General features: G+C 38.2%; 2 protein-coding genes and 1 pseudogene across 13 annotated transcripts in view; 2 read left to right on the top strand and 1 right to left on the bottom strand.

The window, feature by feature from the left end:
• The window catches only part of GANC (glucosidase alpha, neutral C), a 75,483-nt gene extending 65,991 nt beyond the window's left edge, over positions 1 to 9,492 (bottom strand). The window contains exons 1-5 of one of the 7 annotated variants that reach the window (XM_072808686.1): positions 9,181 to 9,474; positions 8,267 to 8,389; positions 6,545 to 6,607; positions 5,856 to 5,907; positions 5,054 to 5,162 (exon numbers count right to left, since the gene is read on the bottom strand). In XM_072808686.1, the coding sequence (XP_072664787.1) occupies positions 5,054 to 5,162; positions 5,856 to 5,907; positions 6,545 to 6,599 (216 nt within the window). In that variant the 5' untranslated portion in view covers positions 6,600 to 6,607; positions 8,267 to 8,389; positions 9,181 to 9,474. Of the gene's footprint in view, positions 1 to 5,053; positions 5,163 to 5,855; positions 5,908 to 6,544; positions 6,608 to 8,266; positions 8,390 to 8,940 lie in introns of all 7 variants that reach the window. The other 6 variants (XM_072808687.1, XM_072808688.1, XM_072808689.1 and 3 more) reach the window with 6 other exon arrangements.
• TMEM87A (transmembrane protein 87A) overlaps positions 9,273 to 20,871 on the top strand; it is a 38,175-nt gene continuing 26,576 nt past the window's right edge. For 3 of the 6 annotated variants that reach the window (XM_072808704.1, XM_072808703.1, XM_072808699.1), the window contains exons 1-6: positions 9,273 to 9,493; positions 10,781 to 10,841; positions 13,335 to 13,420; positions 16,952 to 17,065; positions 18,973 to 19,026; positions 19,118 to 19,162. In XM_072808704.1, coding sequence (XP_072664805.1) covers positions 9,350 to 9,493; positions 10,781 to 10,841; positions 13,335 to 13,420; positions 16,952 to 17,065; positions 18,973 to 19,026; positions 19,118 to 19,162 — 504 coding nt within the window. In that variant the 5' untranslated portion in view covers positions 9,273 to 9,349. Of the gene's footprint in view, positions 9,673 to 10,780; positions 10,842 to 13,334; positions 13,421 to 16,951; positions 17,066 to 18,972; positions 19,027 to 19,117; positions 19,163 to 20,871 lie in introns of all 6 variants that reach the window. The other 3 variants (XM_072808701.1, XM_072808700.1, XM_072808705.1) reach the window with 2 other exon arrangements.
• LOC140623406 (U6 spliceosomal RNA) lies at positions 14,145 to 14,243 on the top strand (annotated as a pseudogene).

Here is a 20,871-nt window from a genome sequence, read left to right as displayed (position 1 = left end):
TAAAACTTTATTTAAAGGCTCACTTCTCATGGTCTGGGAAAGGGTACTAATTCTCTTTTCCTATCTTATTTCTTTCATACTTATTAAAAACAAAACCTGGTAGTCTGTCATCATAAATCTGGTCTCCTTATTGTTATTTGTTTTGTTATTGTTTTTGGCCACATGAGCAAAAATATCAGATTGTAAAAATCATGGTGGTAGAAACAGCCTTGTCTTTGTCTTCAAATAGTGGACTGATCACAATTATATTAAAACAAAATTTGTTATTTACCAAGAACTGGGAATCACAACTAGTAGAGACTGTGACTGAGTTAAGAGAACAGCCCTAGAACACATGTTTAAATGGAATGGAATGGAAATTATGACTCTTGATTATAATACATATAATAATATATATATTATAATGGACATTATAACTTTTTGATGGATACAGACCTTGCCTTTCCTCTGGCACCAGGTGTCTTCACTATACTCTAAAAAACAGTTCATCTAGAAGATCTACAAGTGTGAGTAAATTGCAGATCAAGACCTCCCAGGATTCAGAGGACTAAGAGCTCATCAAATTGCCATAAGGAACTAAATGCCCCTTTCACTGTTGTAGCCAGTTTATTATCGCAAGCACTGATTCTCTACAGAGAACATCTGCAAGTTCACGCTGAGCATTAGCCTATTGGTTCCCCAAGGACAGTTAGCCTGTTCAGGTATGCTTCTGATTGTTTGGCTAGTTCCCAAATTAGCTGCCTGTTCATGGCCACCCCTGCATAAACAGTACTGGCTAACAAGTGGTAGTTCTTCCTCATCTGCTGAGGAGGTGGCTGGTTGGGCAAAATCCCATTTTCATCAGTCTTAGATGCAAAGAGAAGGGGGTAACTTCATGGAGGTGCTCAGAGATATCCCTACATCCTTGGAGATGCTGCTAGAAGTGCAGTCTCGTGAAAACTTGCAAACAGGCTGCAAAGGAAAGTAAATATGTTGCTAAGAGGTCATCCATGTCATGAAAAAGCATCTAAATTGCCAATCTAAAGTAGGTCAAATAGTGAAAGGGAATATAAGGGAAGGGAGAAGAAATGTGTGGGAAATATCAGAAAGGGAGACAGAACATAAAGACTCCTAACTCTGGGAAATGAACTAGGGGTGGTGGAAGGGGAGGGGGGGGGGTGGGGGTGAATGGGCGACGGGCACTGAGGGGGGCACTTGACGGGATGAGCACTGGGTGTTATTCTGTATGTTGGCAAATTGAACACCAATAAAAAATAAATTTATTAAAACAAATAAAAATAAAGTAGATCAAAGACATAGGTCTGTTCTAGAGAGACTTGCTTGCACTGTTTTTTAGCTAAACTCAGAGGACAGAATAAATTTCTCTGCTCTGAAATCCCAAGACTAGATCTCTGTTTCTCAATCCAGGTCAAATTTTCATTGAAGGTAAAAAATTGATAGTAGAAAAAACAGCTCTAAAAAGCAGTCAACATTTTACTGTTAGCTTTCTTTTTAGCTTTTCTTTTGGAATTCTCTTTAATATCTAACTTGATTATTTTTTTCATCAGGAATAGGCAAGATATTATCCTGGGACCGTATGAGAAGAAAATGTATGCATTTTAACCTTAACTGGCTTTTCTTCAAAGCCTAGATGTCCTGAGCTGGAGACAACACACAGGGCAACATTTCAGCTTGTTCTGTAACATTACTGTGTCCCAGGAACATTATGTTAGCTACAAACTGAACTGTGTCTCTCTCCATCTCCAAATTCATATTTTGAAGCACTAACCCTCAATATGATGGTATTGAAGATAGGGACTTTGGGAAGTGATTAGGTTTAGATATGGTCATGAGGGTGGGGTTATGATGTTTTTAGTACCATTGTAAGAAAAAATCAGATAATTAGTTCTCCCTCCAATATATGAAAATATAGTAAGATGGTAGTCTATAGGCCAGGAAGAGGGTCCCCAAAGACACCTTGATTTTGGATTTCCCAGGCTCTAGAACTATGGCAAATAAATATCTGTTGTTTGAGATACCCAGTATATGGTATTTGTTATGGGAGCCCAAGCTAAGACAGTGTTGAATGAAGCTTGTTTCTGTTTCTTGGTTGCTTATATTGGGAAGAAGGATTTTAAAAATTAACAGATCTTGACAACAGAGTTACTGCTGTAAGAGTTTTAATGATGTGGGGGCAGGCACTAAGAATGCTGGGTTTGTCAGAATCTGCTGGATCAGTGAAATCTGAGAACTGCAGCTGTGAGATGAATATGATCCTCTTAGACTATGGGCTCTATCTCTCTGAACCTGAAGTAAAAAGCTATCATTCTGAGTAAGTAGATATGTGCAGCTTGTTTTAAACCTCCAGACCACATCTCTACTGTAGCCTAAGTGAAATCTCCATGAAACACCCATTTCGTTCCAGAAACAACCTTTAAATGGAGGCTGCTTGACTATACAATGAGCTGGATCCAAGGTTCAGACAATTTTAGAGATTACTGTCTGGATCTTCATTGTCCCTCTCGGACTGACAAAGGACATAAAATCCTAAATCCCTCTTAGTCATCTCAACTCCAAGTGACAAAGAAAACATTAAATTGGAATTCAGCCCAGAAATTCAGGGTAACCCCTGACACTATACATTTGCCTGAGAGCAGAGCCTGCAGATTCTCTATGCAGCCCCAATATTTCTAATACCCTAACATGAAGTCTGTTCCATGGGGCCCTCAAAGTTCTCTGTCCTGGGGGCCACGCTGTTGACATCCTGGATAACCTGCCCTTGCTTGTTGAGCTTCTCAGCTCCCTTCTAAGCCATGTGCTGTCTTGTGCTGAGATCCTGTGGGTCCTCCTGGACTGTAGCTTCTTTTCTTTGGAAAGCATCTAGATCTAGTGGGCTCTAGTTCTGGCACCTGACCTGAACAGCATGTCTCTCATGTTTTCAAGCTCCAAAGAGGATGTGCTTAGAGAATTGATCTATAGTTTTGTAAAAGGTAGTGTGTGGGGATCCACACTAACTGCACTGGTATCAAGATGAATAGACATTTGCATTCTGACCCACAGAGTGCTTTTGCCTCATTTACTTTACTTCACCATGAGTCTTCATGACAATATACTGAGGCTCCTCAAGGATGAAAGTGATTCTTGCCCCGACTATGGGATAGCTACAACTCTCTGGGTTTAGACACATTGGAGACAGGAAGGAAAATGAGCAAATACACATATACATACACACACACGAAAGAAAAAATAGAAAAAACAATAAAGAAAGGAAGGTGCCTGACATTCTGGTGGCAGGCTTAATGACCATGACTCCAGGAAGGTTTCTAGTGGACTCCTTGCATTTCCTGGAGCCAATTGTTTCTGCTGACCCTGAATATAGAGGATTGGCTGGGTGTCAGGCCATGTGCAAATGGCAGGTGGATTTCCAGGAAGGAAATTAGTGATACTCCATGTTTCCCCATGAATAGCTCTCAACCTATCCAAAAAAAAAAGATTAGTATCCTCCTGGATCCAGTTGTAGAGGACCTATGACTTTGTGTGTGGGGGTACCATGAGCTGAGAACTCAAAGGTATCAAAAATGCCAAGCAAGGGAGCAAATTCCTTCAGGGAAAAAATAAGTGGTACAAAAGCAAGACCAGGTTTCACAGAAAGGTTAACTATCCCATCTGTGTAGTTAAGAGGCATGAACTAAGTATACCACTACCATAATACACCCAAAAGTAACCTGAAGTTGGGGACAGGTGATAGGAATAGAGAACATAGAACTGTTGATATGATTTTAGCCCTTATTTTGAATTCAGGCCAGAAAAGTGTGTAAGAAAATTCCACATCTATGAAACAGCTAAATTTTCTAAAACTTTGTAAGGAAGGCAGACTTCCTCAGTGTACAGTTGATCCTCCAGTCTGGGAATAAAGTTAGAATTCTTTGCTAAATTAAAGGTCTTACAAATGTTATAGAGAACCCCCTGATGTGGAGCAGTTTTTATTGTCTTCTCTAAAGAGGTTCCTCAGTGCAGCACCACAGGGTGAGACTTATGGTCACCAAAGGGAGATCTCTCACAGCTTTGCAGTGAAAGGGGATTTCTTCTCAGTCACCTGTTAGGAAACCTAGACTGCATGGCTGTAAGTATGTCTTTTAGTTACATGAACTACCAATTAAACCAGATTGGTTTGAGAAGCCTTAGAAGCATCCGAAGCTTTTAAGAAGACAGGAAGGATCTAGAAGTGAGGGTCAGGCTAGGAGCATCAGTACTTGTGCACAACTTCTTGGCTCAACCCATACAGTACTTCCTCCTCTGCGACTGGTCCATCTAAAGTAGCATGGGGACTTGACAAGTGAGAAAAAGTACTTAACATACTGTTCTAATCCCTATAGTATGTAATAACTAGAGCGATCTGATAGTGAAGCAGCTCAGGAGACGGAACATTTATAACTTAGGTTTTCAACTATACAGTCCCTTGCTCCCTCGGCCCACCCATATTTTGAAATTTGACACCACGGAATCTGTACCTTGCTCAGGCTGCATGCTCAACTGTACACTGTGTAATAGTAACAAAACATGGGTGCTTGATAGATGCAGGTGAAAACTCTACTAGCTGCATAACTTTGAACAAGTGACTTTCTAGTTGCTTTTCTGTATTATGAGGACTAGTTAAAAGGAAATAACATTTGTAAAACATCTAGGAAAGTGATACACAGGCAATTTGTAGTCAGTATTCACATTACTTTTAAAATATGTAGATATGGGGACACCTGAGTGGCTCAGCGGTTAAAGCGTCTGCCTTTGGCTCAGGGCGTGATCCCGGGGTCCTGGGATCGAGTCCCGCATCAGGCTCCCTGCATGGAGCCCGCTTCTCCCTCTGCCCCTCTGCCTATCTCTCTGTGACTCTCCTGAATAAATAAATAAAATCTTTTAAAAAAATATGTAGATATGAAAAAGATGACATTACTTCTCTAACAAAGTTTATTTTTGAAGCATACATAGTTTTAACTAGCCTTTGTAGAAATTTACTTCATTCGAGCCCAATTTAATATAAAAAAATAATTCTCTGTAGAAAATACTTCTGTCTCACCTTGGTTGTTTCATTGATGATGTGGAACTTGGTGCTGTCTTTGCCAGTTGTGACTGAGTCTAGTAATGCCTGATAGGTGGATCTCCTGGAGAGCTGATGTTTCTGACGCCTGCAAATATAGAGTATACAAATAATTGAGAATTTGTGACTGTCAGTATCTAACAGACTATATTATCACGTGGAAGTCATTAAAATTCACTATGATTGTAAATGAACTCAGCCCAGATAATATTAGTACTCCAATAAAGTACTAACAGCAGTACCTTATTATTAGAGTGCTAATAAAATTAGTATTAATAATACTAATAAAATTATTCAACATAGAACTGCTCAAGGATGCCATTTGTCCTCTTTATTGAGAAGGTGGCAGGTTTCATGGATGGTATTTATTAGCTTGTTAATTTTCCTTTCTCTTTCCATGAAATGTACACTTTAATAGAAACTTAATAAATTCTAATAGAAATCCAATACAATCCAGTGATTTAACAAAATGATCAAGCGTTCTCTATTGAATTCTCTCTAAGGTACATATTCAGAACTTAAGTGATCTTGGGAATCCCTGCGTGGCTCAGTGGTTTGGCGCCTGCCTTTGGCCCAGGGCGCGATCCTGGAGTCCTGGGATCGAGATCACACAAAGACAGACACTCAACAAAAAGATTTTTTTTTTTAAACAAAAAGATTTTAAAGAAATATTTTTTGAGGCTCTGGAGAAACAGGTAATCTTATAGCGTGGTGATGGGAGTACAAAATGGTACAATCCCTACGGAGGGGTAGCTGGTAATACGTAAAACTTTAAATGTACTTATTCTTTGATGCAGCAATACCATTTCCGGAAATGCATCCTATGAATACACCTGCATGTGTAAGAAATAATATATATATATCAGACATGATACTTCAGCTACAAGATTAAAAACTCGAGGATCTAGCAATAGGAAGGAGAATGAATATATTATAGTACATCCTCCCAATGGAATACTACACAGCTCTAAAAAGAGAGTACAATCTCTATATACTCATGCAGAGCTCTTCAGAATAAACTATGAAGTAGGAAAAAAGTATACAACCATGTATATAGGAAGCTACTTGGTATAACAAAGGCAGTGATTAAGAATATCTGCGTTACAAAAAGAAATACTGGGAGAACAAATAAGAAATTAATAAATCTGGTTACTTAGAGGGACAAGATGTGGAACAGGGTGGTAAAGGATAGGCATGGGAGTAACACTTTCCAAAGTATATCTTTTTACATTATTTGACTTTTGAAACATGTAAAGGTATTACCTATTCAAAGATATAAACACTTTTAAAATAAAATATATATTTATTGAGAAATTTAAATAAGACAATAGTAAGTGTATAAAGGTAAATGTCTCCTATCTGATAAATTTCTTAATGATTACATTTCCTAGTTGACCCTTTCCTTAGAAAGCCTGTAAATATTGCAATATTGAAATGTTTTGATCCAGGTAGTACATTTCCTCTCCTTACCTGTAGAAAGCAATCTTGCTGCAGTCTTTGAAAATGTTTTTATCCACAGCTTCATCTTCAACACTAAAAAAAAGACATTTTAAGACACTTATTTTCTACAAGGTTTGTGAGTCCATTTTTTGTTCCTTCTCTGAATGCAGGTCAAAAACTTCTGCAATGCAAAATTGTGTCATGGCCATAACATGACACAATAGCATGTGTGGTGCAGAAAAACATCCTTTTGTAAATCACCAAGGTAAACAACAAAATATCAAATTCTAGGATTACTCTGAAAGCACTGGAAAAAGAGTATTGTTACTCATAAGGAAGGGTTCTTTTAAAATAATTGAAGGGATGCCTGGGTGGCTCAGCGGTTGAGTATCTGCCTTCTGCCCAGGGTGTGATCCTGGAGTCCTGATCGAGTCCCACATTGGGCTCCCTGCATTGAGCCTGCTTCTCCCTCTGCCTCTGCCTCTGTCTCTCTCTCTGTCTCTCATGAATAAATAAATAAAATCTTTTAAAAAATAATTAAAAATAAAATAATGACTGAAGGCTACAACTACAACAGTAAAATCAGAAGAAGCAGAAACACACAAAAAACTCAAACCAAACAAAAACAATCCACTTATTTATTCAATAAAATATTTTCAGAATATCCTTACTGAGTACTAGGGTCTGAGGAAGATATGAAGGACTGTGTCTGAGCTTCCTACAAGAGCTTAACCAACAAGCACAAATCAACCTGACAAATGCTCTGTGCTCTGCTTGCACAGAGGTATGTGCAAGGGCACTAAAATAATAGAAACAGACGTAGAAGCAAAATCTTTTGCTTTTTAAGATGCTGCTGAAAATTTGGAACCAATGTTTTTTAAAACCAAATTCCCAGAACATTTGTTTCTGGAATAGAACGTGAATACGATGCATGTATATTGCTAAAAATATGTATTTAAATTAGCCTCAAGTGGCACCTGGCTGGATTAGTTGGTCCGTGGAGCATCTTGATCTTGGGGTTCTGAGTTGGAGCCCCATTTTGGGTATAGAGATTACTTAAAAATAAAATATTTTAAAAAAACACATTAGCCTCCATATGATTAGAACAACCATAGGCTGTAAGGAGGAGGGAAAGAAACACACTGGTCTTCAGGCAGCCGTGTTGCTGAATACAGCTGTAGTCAGCAAGTCTATGATTTTTTTCTTTTTCTTTTTTTTTTTTAAGTCTATGATTATCTAGGAAACTATGAACACACATTTCAAGATATTAGGAAAACAAGCCCACACAGATACACTTGGCTGTACTTAAAAATTATTTTCTTGGAAGTCATCAAATCCTTCCCTGATGCAGTCTTTGTCACTGTTTCTTTTAATCAAGTGTGCAACAATTAAAGAAATTTGCAGTCTTTGCTTCCCAGCTTTGAAGAATGAGCTCTGTAATAACATAGGAAGATGGGGCTATAGCTGAACATGGAAGGCTACATGCTTGAAATTCACGTGTTATAGTTCTGATCACAACTCTTCCACTGTTTTGTAAGTAAGGACTTTATGAGGGGCTATTGATAATCGACTAATTCCCTGGGGAACTGAAAAAAAAATTTTTAAGTACACGAGTATCAAACATGCAAATAAGAGGTCATACAATCAGTAAAACCTTCAAAACCAGAATGCTGCTTTCAGGTTTTGAAAGCAACTATCTATCCCCTGCTGTCTGGGTTCAATAGTCCTTGCAGAGGACCACTGGGCCTTTACCTGATTTCCTCTTTCTCAGCAGCTTCCATGGCTTCCTAGTCAATCTGATTGGCTTTCAGCCCTCAGGCCAAGGCCAAGGGCCGTCTTGCTCAATACAACCAGCACTTCACCACTGTCAGGTCCCTTAAGGAGTAACAAATCTATACTTATTCCCGGGTTTTCCAGGCCCAAATTAGCGTTTCTTCGGGGATTTATTTGGCCAAATTTTCTTGACTACTAGTGCCCGACAAGGAACTGCTTTCATGAGGAACCGAAAGCTGTCTTGGCGCGGTGGAGGGGGCGTGTACTCCAACAGCCCCAGAGGATCCAAGTCAAGAGCGTGAGAACCAGGAAGTACCCACACCGCTTCCCTTGCCTGATCCAGGCCAAACCTCTGCAGGTTTATCTCAGTGACCGTCACGTTACTGATATAGAAACCTGACCCATTCTTTCCCTTTTTAGTTTTAAACAGAAAGCGCCGCTCGGCTCTGTGCTGAGGGTTGATGTTCTCCGGCCAAATTCTGCAACTACTGAACTACTTTTCAGGGCCAGAACGGTCTTTATAAAAGGGCATATCTACCACAGTAGATACCGTTTAGTAAGTGCTTATACTCTACCCCTGCCAAATTCCAACCTTTGATTAAATACCTCCAGAAACCGAAACTCACGACTACACGCCAAACAGGGGGACTTACGGCTTCCCCAGACTTCCGGCCCCCGCGTTTGACTTTGACTTAGAAGGGATGAGAGGCTGGGGCGAACGAGAGGAGAGAGCCAAACGCTACATTGGGAGCTTGCTTGGTCCCCAGACCCTTTAAGGGCCGGGCGACGGCGGAGCCGACCGAAGCGCAGGTGGCTGTTGGTGAACATCCCAACGCTCCTAGGTGACCGGGTTACCACGACAGGGCGCTAGCGCCGTAGGGTCTGAAACTCACACGAGGTGGTGACGGCTGGCTTAGGGAGGGGCAGCTGGGTCGCAAAACAAACAAGCCCCGCGAGGTTTCGAGGACCCGGATGATCCCGCCCCCAAAGCGGAGCCGGAAGAGGGCGGGGCGAACCGGAAGAAGGTGAAATGCTTTCGGTAGGCGCTCCACGGCTGTGAAGATGGCGGCGGCTGCGTGGCTTCAGGTGCTGCCTATCATTCTTCTTCTTTTGGGGGCTCAGCCGTCCCCACTGTCGCTTCTCGGTGTAGGACCGGCACCTGTCGCCGCTGCCGACCGATCCAAGTGGCACATCCCCATGCCGTCGGTGAGTGTTCACTTCAGAAGCAACTGAGCCTGGAGGAGCAAGGGGTGGGGCTACGGTGGCCCTAGGGGTCCATGAAGGCTCCGCAAAAGCCCGCTTCCAAAGGGATGGAATTGCCTGGAGCGTCTGTGTCGCTGGTTAGCAGGGATCCACCTCCTTGGAGCGGAAAGCCGTGCACTTCGGTGGGTAGGTTAGCGGAAATGCCAGGGCCGCTTCAGGAGCGGTGAGGAATGGTGGAGCGGTTTCTTATCAGCCAAGTCAGAACTTTGAATGCCTTAACTTGAGACGGGTAAAGGATAGGTGGAGAACGGTTTCCCTTTCAGCCGAAGTTTCTAAGAATTCAGTGACCCCGAGTTGGATGAAAGAGATCTGTAAATAGGTATTTTTCTTTCTTTTTTTTTTTTTCCCTCTGCACTTTGTTGTTGTTGTTGTTGTTGTTACTGGATGATTCTCCTTACGAAGTTGTTTGGTTTCTTTTGAACTCTGGAATGGTTATTCTAAGCTTTGCTGTGTGATTAAGAAGCCTCGGCGTTTAAAAATGTATTCTAACATGAGAATGGCTGAAATGGAAGAAATCGTATTCTAAAATTTGATAGGTAAAAAGATAGTCTTTCTGCTGGACGATTGACTAGGTAGGTTGACCCTTTCTGTCCCTCCACCCCCTCGTTTAAACCTTATTTGAGTAAGAGCTGTATGGTTCTGTGAGCCAGCAAATCAGACGCACGCAGGAAATGCCAAAAAAGCGTTTTGTCCTATTGAAACCACCGTGGCCTTTTTGTTTCCATTCTGCTCTGCTCGCTGGTTGTAATGTCCAAATCTTATTTAAGCTTTCATATGGCAAGCATTATAGCTTTTGTTCATTTGGTGAAGAATTTAAGGTTCTGAATTTTAGGTGCTGTTGCTAAAATGGTTAATAGTTAAATCTATCTGTTCATAGAATAGTTTATTTGAAGAAATGATTGGTTATTCTGAAGAGTGGTTAGTGAGTAAACTGATGAAGGAGTACCCTCTATGAAGATTTAAGTTGGGATTTCTGGCGCTTTTTTTTTCCTAGAGTCCTTGCTTCATGGCCTGTGGGGGGTAAAATTGTGTCTCTGCACCAAGCTATAAAATTCTGCATTTGGATATGGTTGAATTTTACTAAAAGAAAGGCTATTGATATATTTTTTTGTTAAGAAAACTAATATTAACATTTTATAAGTTTAGGTTTTTATAACAATTTTTTATAGTCTGCCTTGGGAATTAAAAGTGATCTGATGCTAATTATCTTTCTCTCCTTTATCTTCTCAGGGGAAAAATTATTTCAGTTTTGGAAAGATCCTGTTCAAAAATACCACTGTCTTCCTGAAATGTGAGTTTTTGCATTTCATGAAATTTTTATTTGAGTTTTTGAGTGATCTTTAAACTTCCAAATGACCTATTTTCTATCTCTGATCTACTCTAAATATAAGCTTTGAAATTTAATAGTCCGGCACTATCTAAATAAAATAAATATAGGTAGTGTAATTAAGGGTTTTTTAACTGAGTAATCTTAAGAATACTTGTGTGAACTTTATTTTCTTCTCTTGTTTTTCTGGTGTTTACTGTATACAATTAGACAAATTGTTTGATTTGTCTTCATGGTGTTTTAATCTGTCCTGTGTCAGAGAGATACCACTGATTCTGCTTTTGTGTGCTTGTTAGATGTTTACCGAACACAAAAGTTAGTTTTGTCAGGCCTTTGGCTCTGAATGAATATGTTCAGTTAAACCTTTGTTTACAGGAGTATTTTATTATTTGATCTTTGGAAGAGGAAGCTCAAAGATATTATCAGGGAAAAGGGATTATTAGAACAAAACCAGTCTGTCCAGTGAGAAAACCACTGTATCTGAATCCAAAATATCCAGTTACATATTAAAGAAAGACTTCTTTTTATTTTTGAAACTGGCTTTATTTTAGGGAACAAATGATCACGGATAGCTCTGTTTCAGGATCAGGGATAAAAGTTCAGATCATCCATGTGTGCTTCTATGAACATCTTTTTCCATGAAAGTGCTGCAAAGTTATAAGTTGTAGTTGGATGATTTTATTGTCTTAATCATTTAGTAAGTAGTTATTAAAAACCTGCTATGTGCCAGGCAATGTTTTAGACAGCAGGGAAGTGATAGAAAAGGCCGTCTCTCTTACTGAGCTTACAGTCTAGCAGCAGTGAAGGGGAGTCAGTAAAGTTTCTATGAAGAATAGACTATATCTATGAAAATTCAGTCTCTTGACTAATGACTTAAATTTGATTTAAATCATATTACGCAGAATAATTTGCTCTGTCTTGTGAGGTTGGTATGGTGGATTAGAATAATTTACAGGGATAGCAGTATTTGGGCTTTTGGAATGGCCTGACAGCCTGCATGCTATTCTACCTTTCTATCGTGTATAGTCTTTTCTCATCTATTTTGATCAAATGGTGCTTTGCCAACTCACACAAGCTCCATATTTTGCAGTGTCTACATTTCATTTTTTTGGAGAATTTGAGGCTCCTAAAAATGTTCTTTCATTTTGTTACTTCTCTGCTTTCTCACATTTACTTTGTCTCTGATTTTATACTTTCAGGGTTATAGTATACAGCTTTCTGTGAAATTGCCAGGACCATTTTTGCCTCTTAATGCCATCCATTCAAAGTTCTGGATGGTGTCTTTTTAACATAAATAGTAATATTTTTGCAGCCAAGTTTTCCTGCAGATCTTCTGTTTAGGGGATTTTCTTATTGGCTTCTATTTAGTTAATTCCATCTCTGTATGGTTCCTCTGAGTAGTTTACAGTGAGATTGCAAATACCCTTTATATAATTTTCAGAAATTCTATTTAGCACATCAGAGTTCTGTGTATTTTGATTGAACCTTGTAAAAGTATGTCACTTGAAAATTAATTTGAGAAAACAATTTAAAACAAAGAAAAGGGAAAGGTTATAATTTTAGGTGTGCACTTTTTGTTAAGAACCAAAAATAGATTCCTAGATGCAGTCATATTTATCTTTGTGACATTTGCTTGAAGCAGGTATCTTCTAGTATATTTTCTGTAACGTTTCTGGAATCAAAGATAAACTGACTTCCAGGTGGGACAGATGATCAGTGATATAGTCAGATTTATGCTCTCAGATTTTCAAGCTAATGTCTTGGTCCTCTAAATATTGGGTTCCAAAGTATGTTTAATGAGATCAAGGCCACTCTGATTTTTGTGAGGTTCCTTGAGGCCTCTTTTAAGGTGGGCTAAGACTCTTTTAAAGAGTCTTCCCTTTTTTTCTTTTGCTCTTCCTACCTTCCCCAACCAGGTGATTTTTTTTTTCTTTTTCCTTAGTTCTTTCTGTCTAGTTTGGTATCTTTCAAGGTCTAAGCTATTAATTTTTCTCTCAGTGGAACTATTTTGACTACTGCCTTGTGATGTCCCTAATGTTATTCCTTGTTTCTCCAAATAGAATGTAGCTTTTTTAAGATCCCGTTCTCCTACGGCCTAACACAGTGGCATGTAGCTTCATATACTTAAGTGCCCTGTTGAGTAAATATTTGAATGATAATAGAAGACTGGTTTTAACTTGGGACTGCTCTATCACTTCTAGTTTTTTCCCAACAGAGAACCAGAAATTGAGGTTTTAAGGCATAAAAGTAGATACAGTTAAGCCGGTCAAAAACATCTTCTGTGAACAACAGTACTTTTATCTGAAGAATATCCAGTTCTTTTTACGTATATTACTTTATTACCTTGTGCTTGGAGAAAAGATGGTCCTTGAGTATCTAAATTTAGCAGGAAAGATAGAATTTTAGGAAAAATACTTTGGCAATCATCTTTATTCACAAAGTTTTCTTCTTCTATAGTTGATGGAGAGCCTTGTGATGTATCTTTGAATATAACCTGGTATCTGAAAAGTGCTGATTGTTACAATGAAATCTACAATTTCAAGGTAAGGAGAATAAAACTAATAGACTTTCGATATCATCGGGTCCTAACCTGATAGAGGAAGGAGTGTTGTGTAGCTAGGAGGAGAAGAGCTGAAATTAGAACCTGGGCTTCCCAATATATAGACCTACCATGCTAGCAGTTCTCAAACTCTTTGGTCTCAATCCTTAAAAACTCCTGCAGACTCATGCTCTTTTTGGCAGCACTGTAGGAGTGAGGACAGTACTGACTCCTATCTTTGGTCCTCCATCTTGTTCATGTTTGCTCAGTTACTTCTCTTGTGGGGCTATGTGTTCTAGTCCCCCTGGAGATTAATACACATAACCTTAGAACCTCCCAAGGCCAGGATCTGGGAGGCTTGTTTTAGCCTTCCATAAATCTATACATAGTTTTTACCCTTCCTGGTGCACACAGGTGGTGCCACAAGATCTAATTAATGATTAGCTGTTAATTAGGTGCATGCCAGCCCTTTGGAGGTGCATGGGAATTCTTTGATCTCACGATAGTGCCCTTCTGTGCATCCCCTCACTGTATAAAATCTATAGACAAAGGTCTGGATTTTGTGGAGAATATCCCTGCAACTGCCATGAATTGTCCTCTGCCCATTTCCCTCCCCCATCAGTAAGTTACCCTGAATAAAACTACATAAACTAGAGAGTTCCCTGCTTTGTTTTTTGGTCTCAAAATACTTTCTTAGTTTGAGGAATACTTTATTGTCCCTCCTCCACCTTCTAACAAGCACATATACTAAAATTGCAGTAATGTTGAGAAGATGAGCATGGCCTCTGCACAAGGATGATGCAATTCATGAAGCATTCCATATTAAAAAAAAAATTACTGCAGTGTCCAAAAACCTTTTTGTTCATGTGGATCACTGTATTAGAAGTTACAACAGAGAATACAGAAATTTTTATTAGTGCATTTTAAAATAGCTGTAATAAGCCATTACATGTTAATAAAATATTTATTTAATGAAAAATAACTTTTTCAAAAAAAAAAACTCAGAAGAGTGGTATTATTTAGTGTTTTTGAAAGCCCTTCATTTAATATTGGATATAATAGAAGGCAGCTGGATTTTTATATCTTCACTCACTTTATTGTGGTATATTATTTTGGTTGAAGTAAATGCACAAAGTGTGGCCTCACATAGGTACATAGTTGGCAAAAGGAATGGTATTTTAATAGTGTTTTCAGATAATTGTGGATATTGTTTTTTGTTCTATACCAAACATAACAAGTGGGTTTCTTAAAATGGGTGGCAATGTGGAATCTAAAATCGTATCAGTGAACTTTTTTCCTACTCTTTTATTTTAAATAAGTTGGTGTGTCATACACTTTGGTCTTTTATCCATGTCTGATTTTGTAACCTCGGTTATTTAGAAAATACTGTTTGACTGAATTTTATAAATCTTTAACATGTTAATTCATTTTATGATGAAGTTGAAGTTACATTTGTTAAAATCACCCTTCTGTCACATCAGAAACTCCTTAAGTATTGGAGGCTATTCGGCTCATGGTGAGGAAGACACGAGTTCTCCAAAATTCCAGTTTTTGCTTGAAAGCTCAGATTTTATCATTAGCAGTGAATGTCCGTTTTCTTCCTTGAAGCAACAGTCTTCCTTTGCCCATTTTCAAGAAAATACCTCCCAAATAACCAACTCTGAATAACTGTAGTTTATCAGTTATTCTTTAGAGTAAATGAAAAAGTAGATAGTTTAGGTTATAAGTCAAAACAGGTATTAAGTGTTTTATCTCATTTATAGTATTTTGCATATTTCCCATTTTGTCTCATAGAATATTAAAAAAATACATGTACTCAAAGTCCAGATTTTTTAAGATTTTATTTATTCATTTGACAGAGAGAGTGACAGAGAGCGAGTACAAACAAGCCAGGGGATCAGCAGGCAGAGGGAGAGGGAGAAGCAGCCCTTCCCACGCCCCCCCAACAGGGAGGCCAGGAAGGGCTCAGTTCCAGGACCCTGGGATTACAGCCTGAGCCAAAGGCAGGCGCTTAACTGACTGAGCCACCCAGGTGCCCCTCAGAGTCCAGATTTAATAACATTAATACTTTTTACTGCTTCATCAAAGTCATTCTTTTGTAAAACTGGCCTCTTTTTTTTTTAATGCTGTAAGTTTGTGACCTACTGCAATGACTAGTGGTACAGTTAGATGCCCTGCCTTGGTTTCCGATAAGAGGCAGCAATTTTACCCATTATTAGTTTTGCGTTATCAGTACAAGGCAAATAACATTATTTTATTAGTAGTAGTTTAGAAATAGTTGTAGACCTCATTTCAGAGTTGACGTAGTACACTGTACTTGTACAAGATGGATTTTTCAGGCCATTTCCATTCTGTTTCTATCCTCCATTTATTATTTCTCTTTTCCTTTCCAAAGATAGTCTAATTGGTCTTTAAAAAATGTCTTCCATCCAGTTGGTTTTTTAAACCTTAAGCGTTTTGAATATCTGCCTTGTATTAGGCACCACAACACCTTTTTTGAGTGTTGGTGATTTTTTTTGCTTTGTTATACAACATCGGATTGGATTGATACAATGGGGAAGACTAAAAGGACTGAAGAATTTCGAGAGAAATGATAATATGTCCAGAATATAGTTTGAAGCATTACTGATCTTTTGCTGTTAATCAGTCACTAATTGAATTTATAGTTGAAAACTTCATATATTTGAAACTTCTGATAAACTGGTCAAGAGCTTAGCAGATCTAGTCTTTATAGGTAAGACAAGAATATAAAAATTATCTTGGATTGCCACAGGACAGAATTATGGAAATGACAAGAATGTAATTGGAGATGTAAAACTGGAACTTTAAAAAAAAAAAAACAAAAAACACTTAAAAAAATAAAAGAAAGGGCGCCTGGATGGCTCAGATCATGATTTGGGAGTCCCAGCCTCGAGTCCTGAGTAAGGCTCCCTGCCCAGCACAGAGTCTGCTTCTGCTCTCCCTTGGCTTCTACCCCCACTCATGTGCATTCTCTTGCGCTCACTCTCTCAAATAACTTAAAAAAAAAAAAAAAAACTGTTTAAAAAACTGGAGCTTAGAAGAAAGAGGGGAAGATTAGCGATGTAGGTATGGGAGAAAAATCACAGAACTGACGGATGCTGCCGCGGAAATGAGTTTTTCAGGATGTCAACAGTGGGCTATGAACAACTAGAGCAGTTTTGTGCTATGCCTTAGCTTATAAGCACAAGTATATCTTTTTGTTGGTATTGGCAATTTAGTCAAATAACTCTTTTGATTATATTTCTTGTGACAAAACCTTTTGGACTCTGATAGTTTCCCAGTCTTCTAGAAGTTTTAGAACTACTCTTTGTGAGCCATGGACTAGAATTCTGTACTTCAGACACTAATACTGTTAGATTCTTGGGTACTATTACACAGTTTTTATCTGATGCTGTTAATTTTTAAAATAGCATATCCAAAACTGTATCTGTCCTATAGACAATCTATTTATTATCTTCTAAGTACCTTACTTGTGAAAAGTAAGTTGTATATTTTGTATTCTCTGTTTTTACAGGGAGAAGAAGTGGAGACATATTTGGAAAACCTTAAGGAAAAGAAAGGCTTGTCTGGGAAATACCAAACATCATCAAAGTTGTTCCAGAACTGCAGTGAACTCTTTAAAGCACAGGTAATGTTTGATAGTGGTTGGAGGGAAATAGAGGTGAAATATGTAATATGCATTTTTGCTGATTCCCCATTTCCTACTTCTCAATTCTTTGTTCTGACAGAAATAACTTAGAAGCATGTTCTGAAGGTGCATAGTCAACCACTTAATGTTCATCTCATCAAAAAGAGGGTTTGCTTCCCTTTGTGTGTAAAAAACTAATCCCCACTTTTTTATTATGGTGGAAAAAAAATTTACCGTTGCAGTTTTTAAGTGTACCATTCAGGGATATTAAGTACATTTGCATTGTTGGGACAGTGTCACTAATAGCCATCTCCAGAGCTTTGGTCATCCCAAACTGTCGCTTTATAACCAGTAACAGTAATATTCCCCTCCCCCCATCCCTGGTAACAACTATTCTACTTTGTCTCCATGAATTTCTATATTCTAGATCCTTACAAGAAGTGGAATCATACAATATTTGTTTGGCTTCTTTCTCTTAGGGAAATGTTTCCAAGGTTCATCCATAGGGCATGTGTCAGTATTTAATTCTTTTTTAAGGCTGAATTGTACATACAACATTGTACATACAACATTGTTTATCCATTCACCCACTGATGGACATTTGAAACATCTGATTTTCAGTTCTCTTGTCATCTCATCTAATTGTTGTGTCCCCGAAAAATCAGTGTTTCCAGATATTATTGCTATAGACCTGAACTCAAAGAGTTGAATTTCACACCTTTTTTTTAGGTAAAGGAGAAGAGGCGAATAATATGTATTTTTAATGCTTACATATGTGTAATCGTGTAAGTGGAATTTGTATTTAAAATTTTCTTAAAAATAGTATCTAACACCAGTTTTTTCATAGAAAAATTATATGTTTGATGGGTATTGAAAATGGTTATTTTTAGCTATAGCCTTTTTGTCCTTATTGTGTTTACTGCTTTGGAATATTTAGCAAATTGCTGTGAAGAAGCAGATTTCATTGAAAGCTAGGCTTTCTATCCAGTTACTAGAAGTAAAGTTGATTGATAAGAAGGCTTTAATTTAATAATTAATAGTTGACAAGCAAAAGAAGTAACTGGTAATTCAACTATAACACTTGATAATTGAGTGCTTGTCATAGCTTAGATTTTGTGGATTTGGAGGAAAAATCCTTAGATTTTATTGATTTGGAGGAAAACATTTAGATTATCTTTAAAATGGTGGGAGAATAAGCTAGAAACAGTGGACTCTTGAGTAAGGGGCTTTCTGTTAGTTTTCTAGCCTGGGAGGTTTGGTTGGCCTTTCCTCGATTTGATCATGGAAAGCTACCTATTGTATACTACTATTGCCCAAGGTTCACTTTCAGATCTGCTGTGATCTTTCCAGGATCTTGGTATATACCCCTATTGGTAAGCTTACCTTTCCTCTAACAGTCAAATATAACAGAGTTGAGCTATGTGTTCTAATTACTCAGAAAAGAGAATGTCTCATTTGCTGATAACTGATAAGAAAGGTAATTAGTGTGAGTGTGTTGTGTTGGAAGGAGAACCTAATTCAGTGGACCTAAGAGTTAAAAAGCCTAAATTTAAATCCCATTTCTGCATCTAAAGCTTTATAACGTTGAGCCATTTTTTCTTATCTGTAGTGGGAGAGGGAATGATAAGATCTGTCTATCCTAAGCATGTACCTTCTATTTAAGGTTTTTTTAATTCTTAAAAGTCTTTAATTCTTAGTAGAAAAATTGAATGGCCAGTTGAATTTGATATTATTTTTTAGTTCTCAACAGAGGTTTATTCACTTGTTTATGCTTAATTGGAAATCTTGTCTGCCAATGCCATTTTATTTATTGTTGCAGTAAGTTTTGCTTTAACCATTTCTGTGGATTTTGAACTATATTTTTACTATTATACATCTTTAACTTTAATGTTATATTTCTTTCATAGAGCTTTTCTGGGGATTCTGTGCACCGATTGCCTCTCTTAGGAGAAAAACAGGAGGTAATTGTTTTCATTGTTAGATATTTATAAGAGTAAAGTAAAAATTTGGAATTAATTTCCTTTCCTTTTTTTTTTTTTTTAATGTTTAAAGGCTAAGGAGAATGGAACAAATCTTACCCTTACTGGGGACAAAACTGTAAGTATAGTAGGGAATTTGGGGCATAGGACACATATGTCAGTTCTTAGGTTTATGTGTTTTGAACTATCTTGGTATTATACCATTTAAAAAAGGAATTTAAGAATGAAAGTTTAAACACCAAAATGTTGGGGTGCCTGGCTGGCTCAGTCAGTAGAGCATGCAACTCTTGATCTTGGGGTCATCAGTTCATATCTCACATTGGGATATGATTACTCAAAAAAAAAAAAACCCCGGGCAGCCCCGGTGGTGCAGCGGTTTAGTGCCGCCTGCAGCCTGGGGTGTGATCCTGGAGACCTGGGATCCAGTCCCGCATCGGGCTTCCTGCATGGGGCCTGCTTCTCCCTCTGCCTGTGTCTCTGCCTCTCTCTCGCTCTCTCTGAATAAATAAATAAAAAAATCTTTAAAAAACAAACAAAAAAACCCCCAAATTGTTAATAATAGTTGTTGTAGATAGTTAAGTGATTTTTATTTTCTTCTATGTGTTTCTTATGTTTTCCCTATTTGTTGCAAGCAATCTATTGTTTTTGTAGTTATCACCTCATAAATATGACTCATAAATAGGATGAAACTTTTAAGAAAGAATCTCAAACCCCATCTAAAATTATCTTATAGAATATTACTGGAAGACCGTTTGGAAAATTCAAATGCCTTTATTTTCATATTTCATTTTCTAATTCCTGATAACTAATTCCTCAAAGCTTTATCACTTAAAAATATACAGGGAATAAGACTTAACCATGTTGGATCATGCTTTTTACAAAACTAAAGTTTTACTGTTATTTTTTTTTTAAGATTTTTATTTATTTATTCATGAAAGACAGAGAGAGGCAGAGACACAGGCAGAGGGAGAAGCAGGCTCCACGCAGGGAGCTGGACGTGGGTCCCGATCCCGGGACTCCAGGATCACACCCTGGGCCAAAGGCAGACACTAAGCCGCTGAGCCACCCAGGGATCCCTGAAGTTTTACAATTTATAAGGACTTTATTCAGACATACATATCTCAGATTTCAGCCTTTTAAAACCTGTAAAGTCAGTGGTTTTTATAGTATATTCATAAGTTGTGCAATTACCGATCACAATTTAATTCCAGAACATCTTTATCACCCAAAAAGTCACTATATTGAATATAACAAAGCTATTAGCAGTCAATTCTCTTTCCACCCTTGCCCCAGCCCTAGGCAACCACTATTATTTCTGTCTACGGACTTCCTGTTCTATTCGTTTTATATAAATCAAATCATGCAATTTGTGTTCATGTGTTTGACTTCTTTCACAGTTTCAAACTGTCTTAACTTTTACTTCATTACTGTGCAGAACTTTAAGATCAGAGGTGAGTGATGAGTGCCTTCTCAGGTCTCTCTTGGGTATGTGTGTACAGCCCCTGCACATATGTGCACAGATCTGCATGTACTTTTAGCCTTGTACATTTTCAGGAATATTTTGGAGCTTTTTTTTTTTTTTTTAAAGACCTATCTATTTATTTATGATAGATACATATATATATATAGAGAGAGAGGCAGAGACACAGGAGGAGGGAGAAGCAGGCTCCATGCTGGGAATCCGACGGGGGACTCGATCCCGGGACTCCAGGATCACGCCCTGGGCCAAAGGCAGGCACTAAACTGCTGAGCCACCCAGGGATCCCCTATTTTGGAGCTTTTTAAAGCCCCTGTGGCCATCTCATTTCCAGTTTTTCGTTAAGTTTT

This window comes from Canis lupus, chromosome 32 (assembly GCF_048164855.1).
Source record: "Canis lupus baileyi chromosome 32, mCanLup2.hap1, whole genome shotgun sequence".
NCBI classification, from domain to species: Eukaryota; Metazoa; Chordata; class Mammalia; order Carnivora; family Canidae; genus Canis; species Canis lupus.
This window is presented reverse-complemented; position numbering and strand designations above follow the sequence as displayed.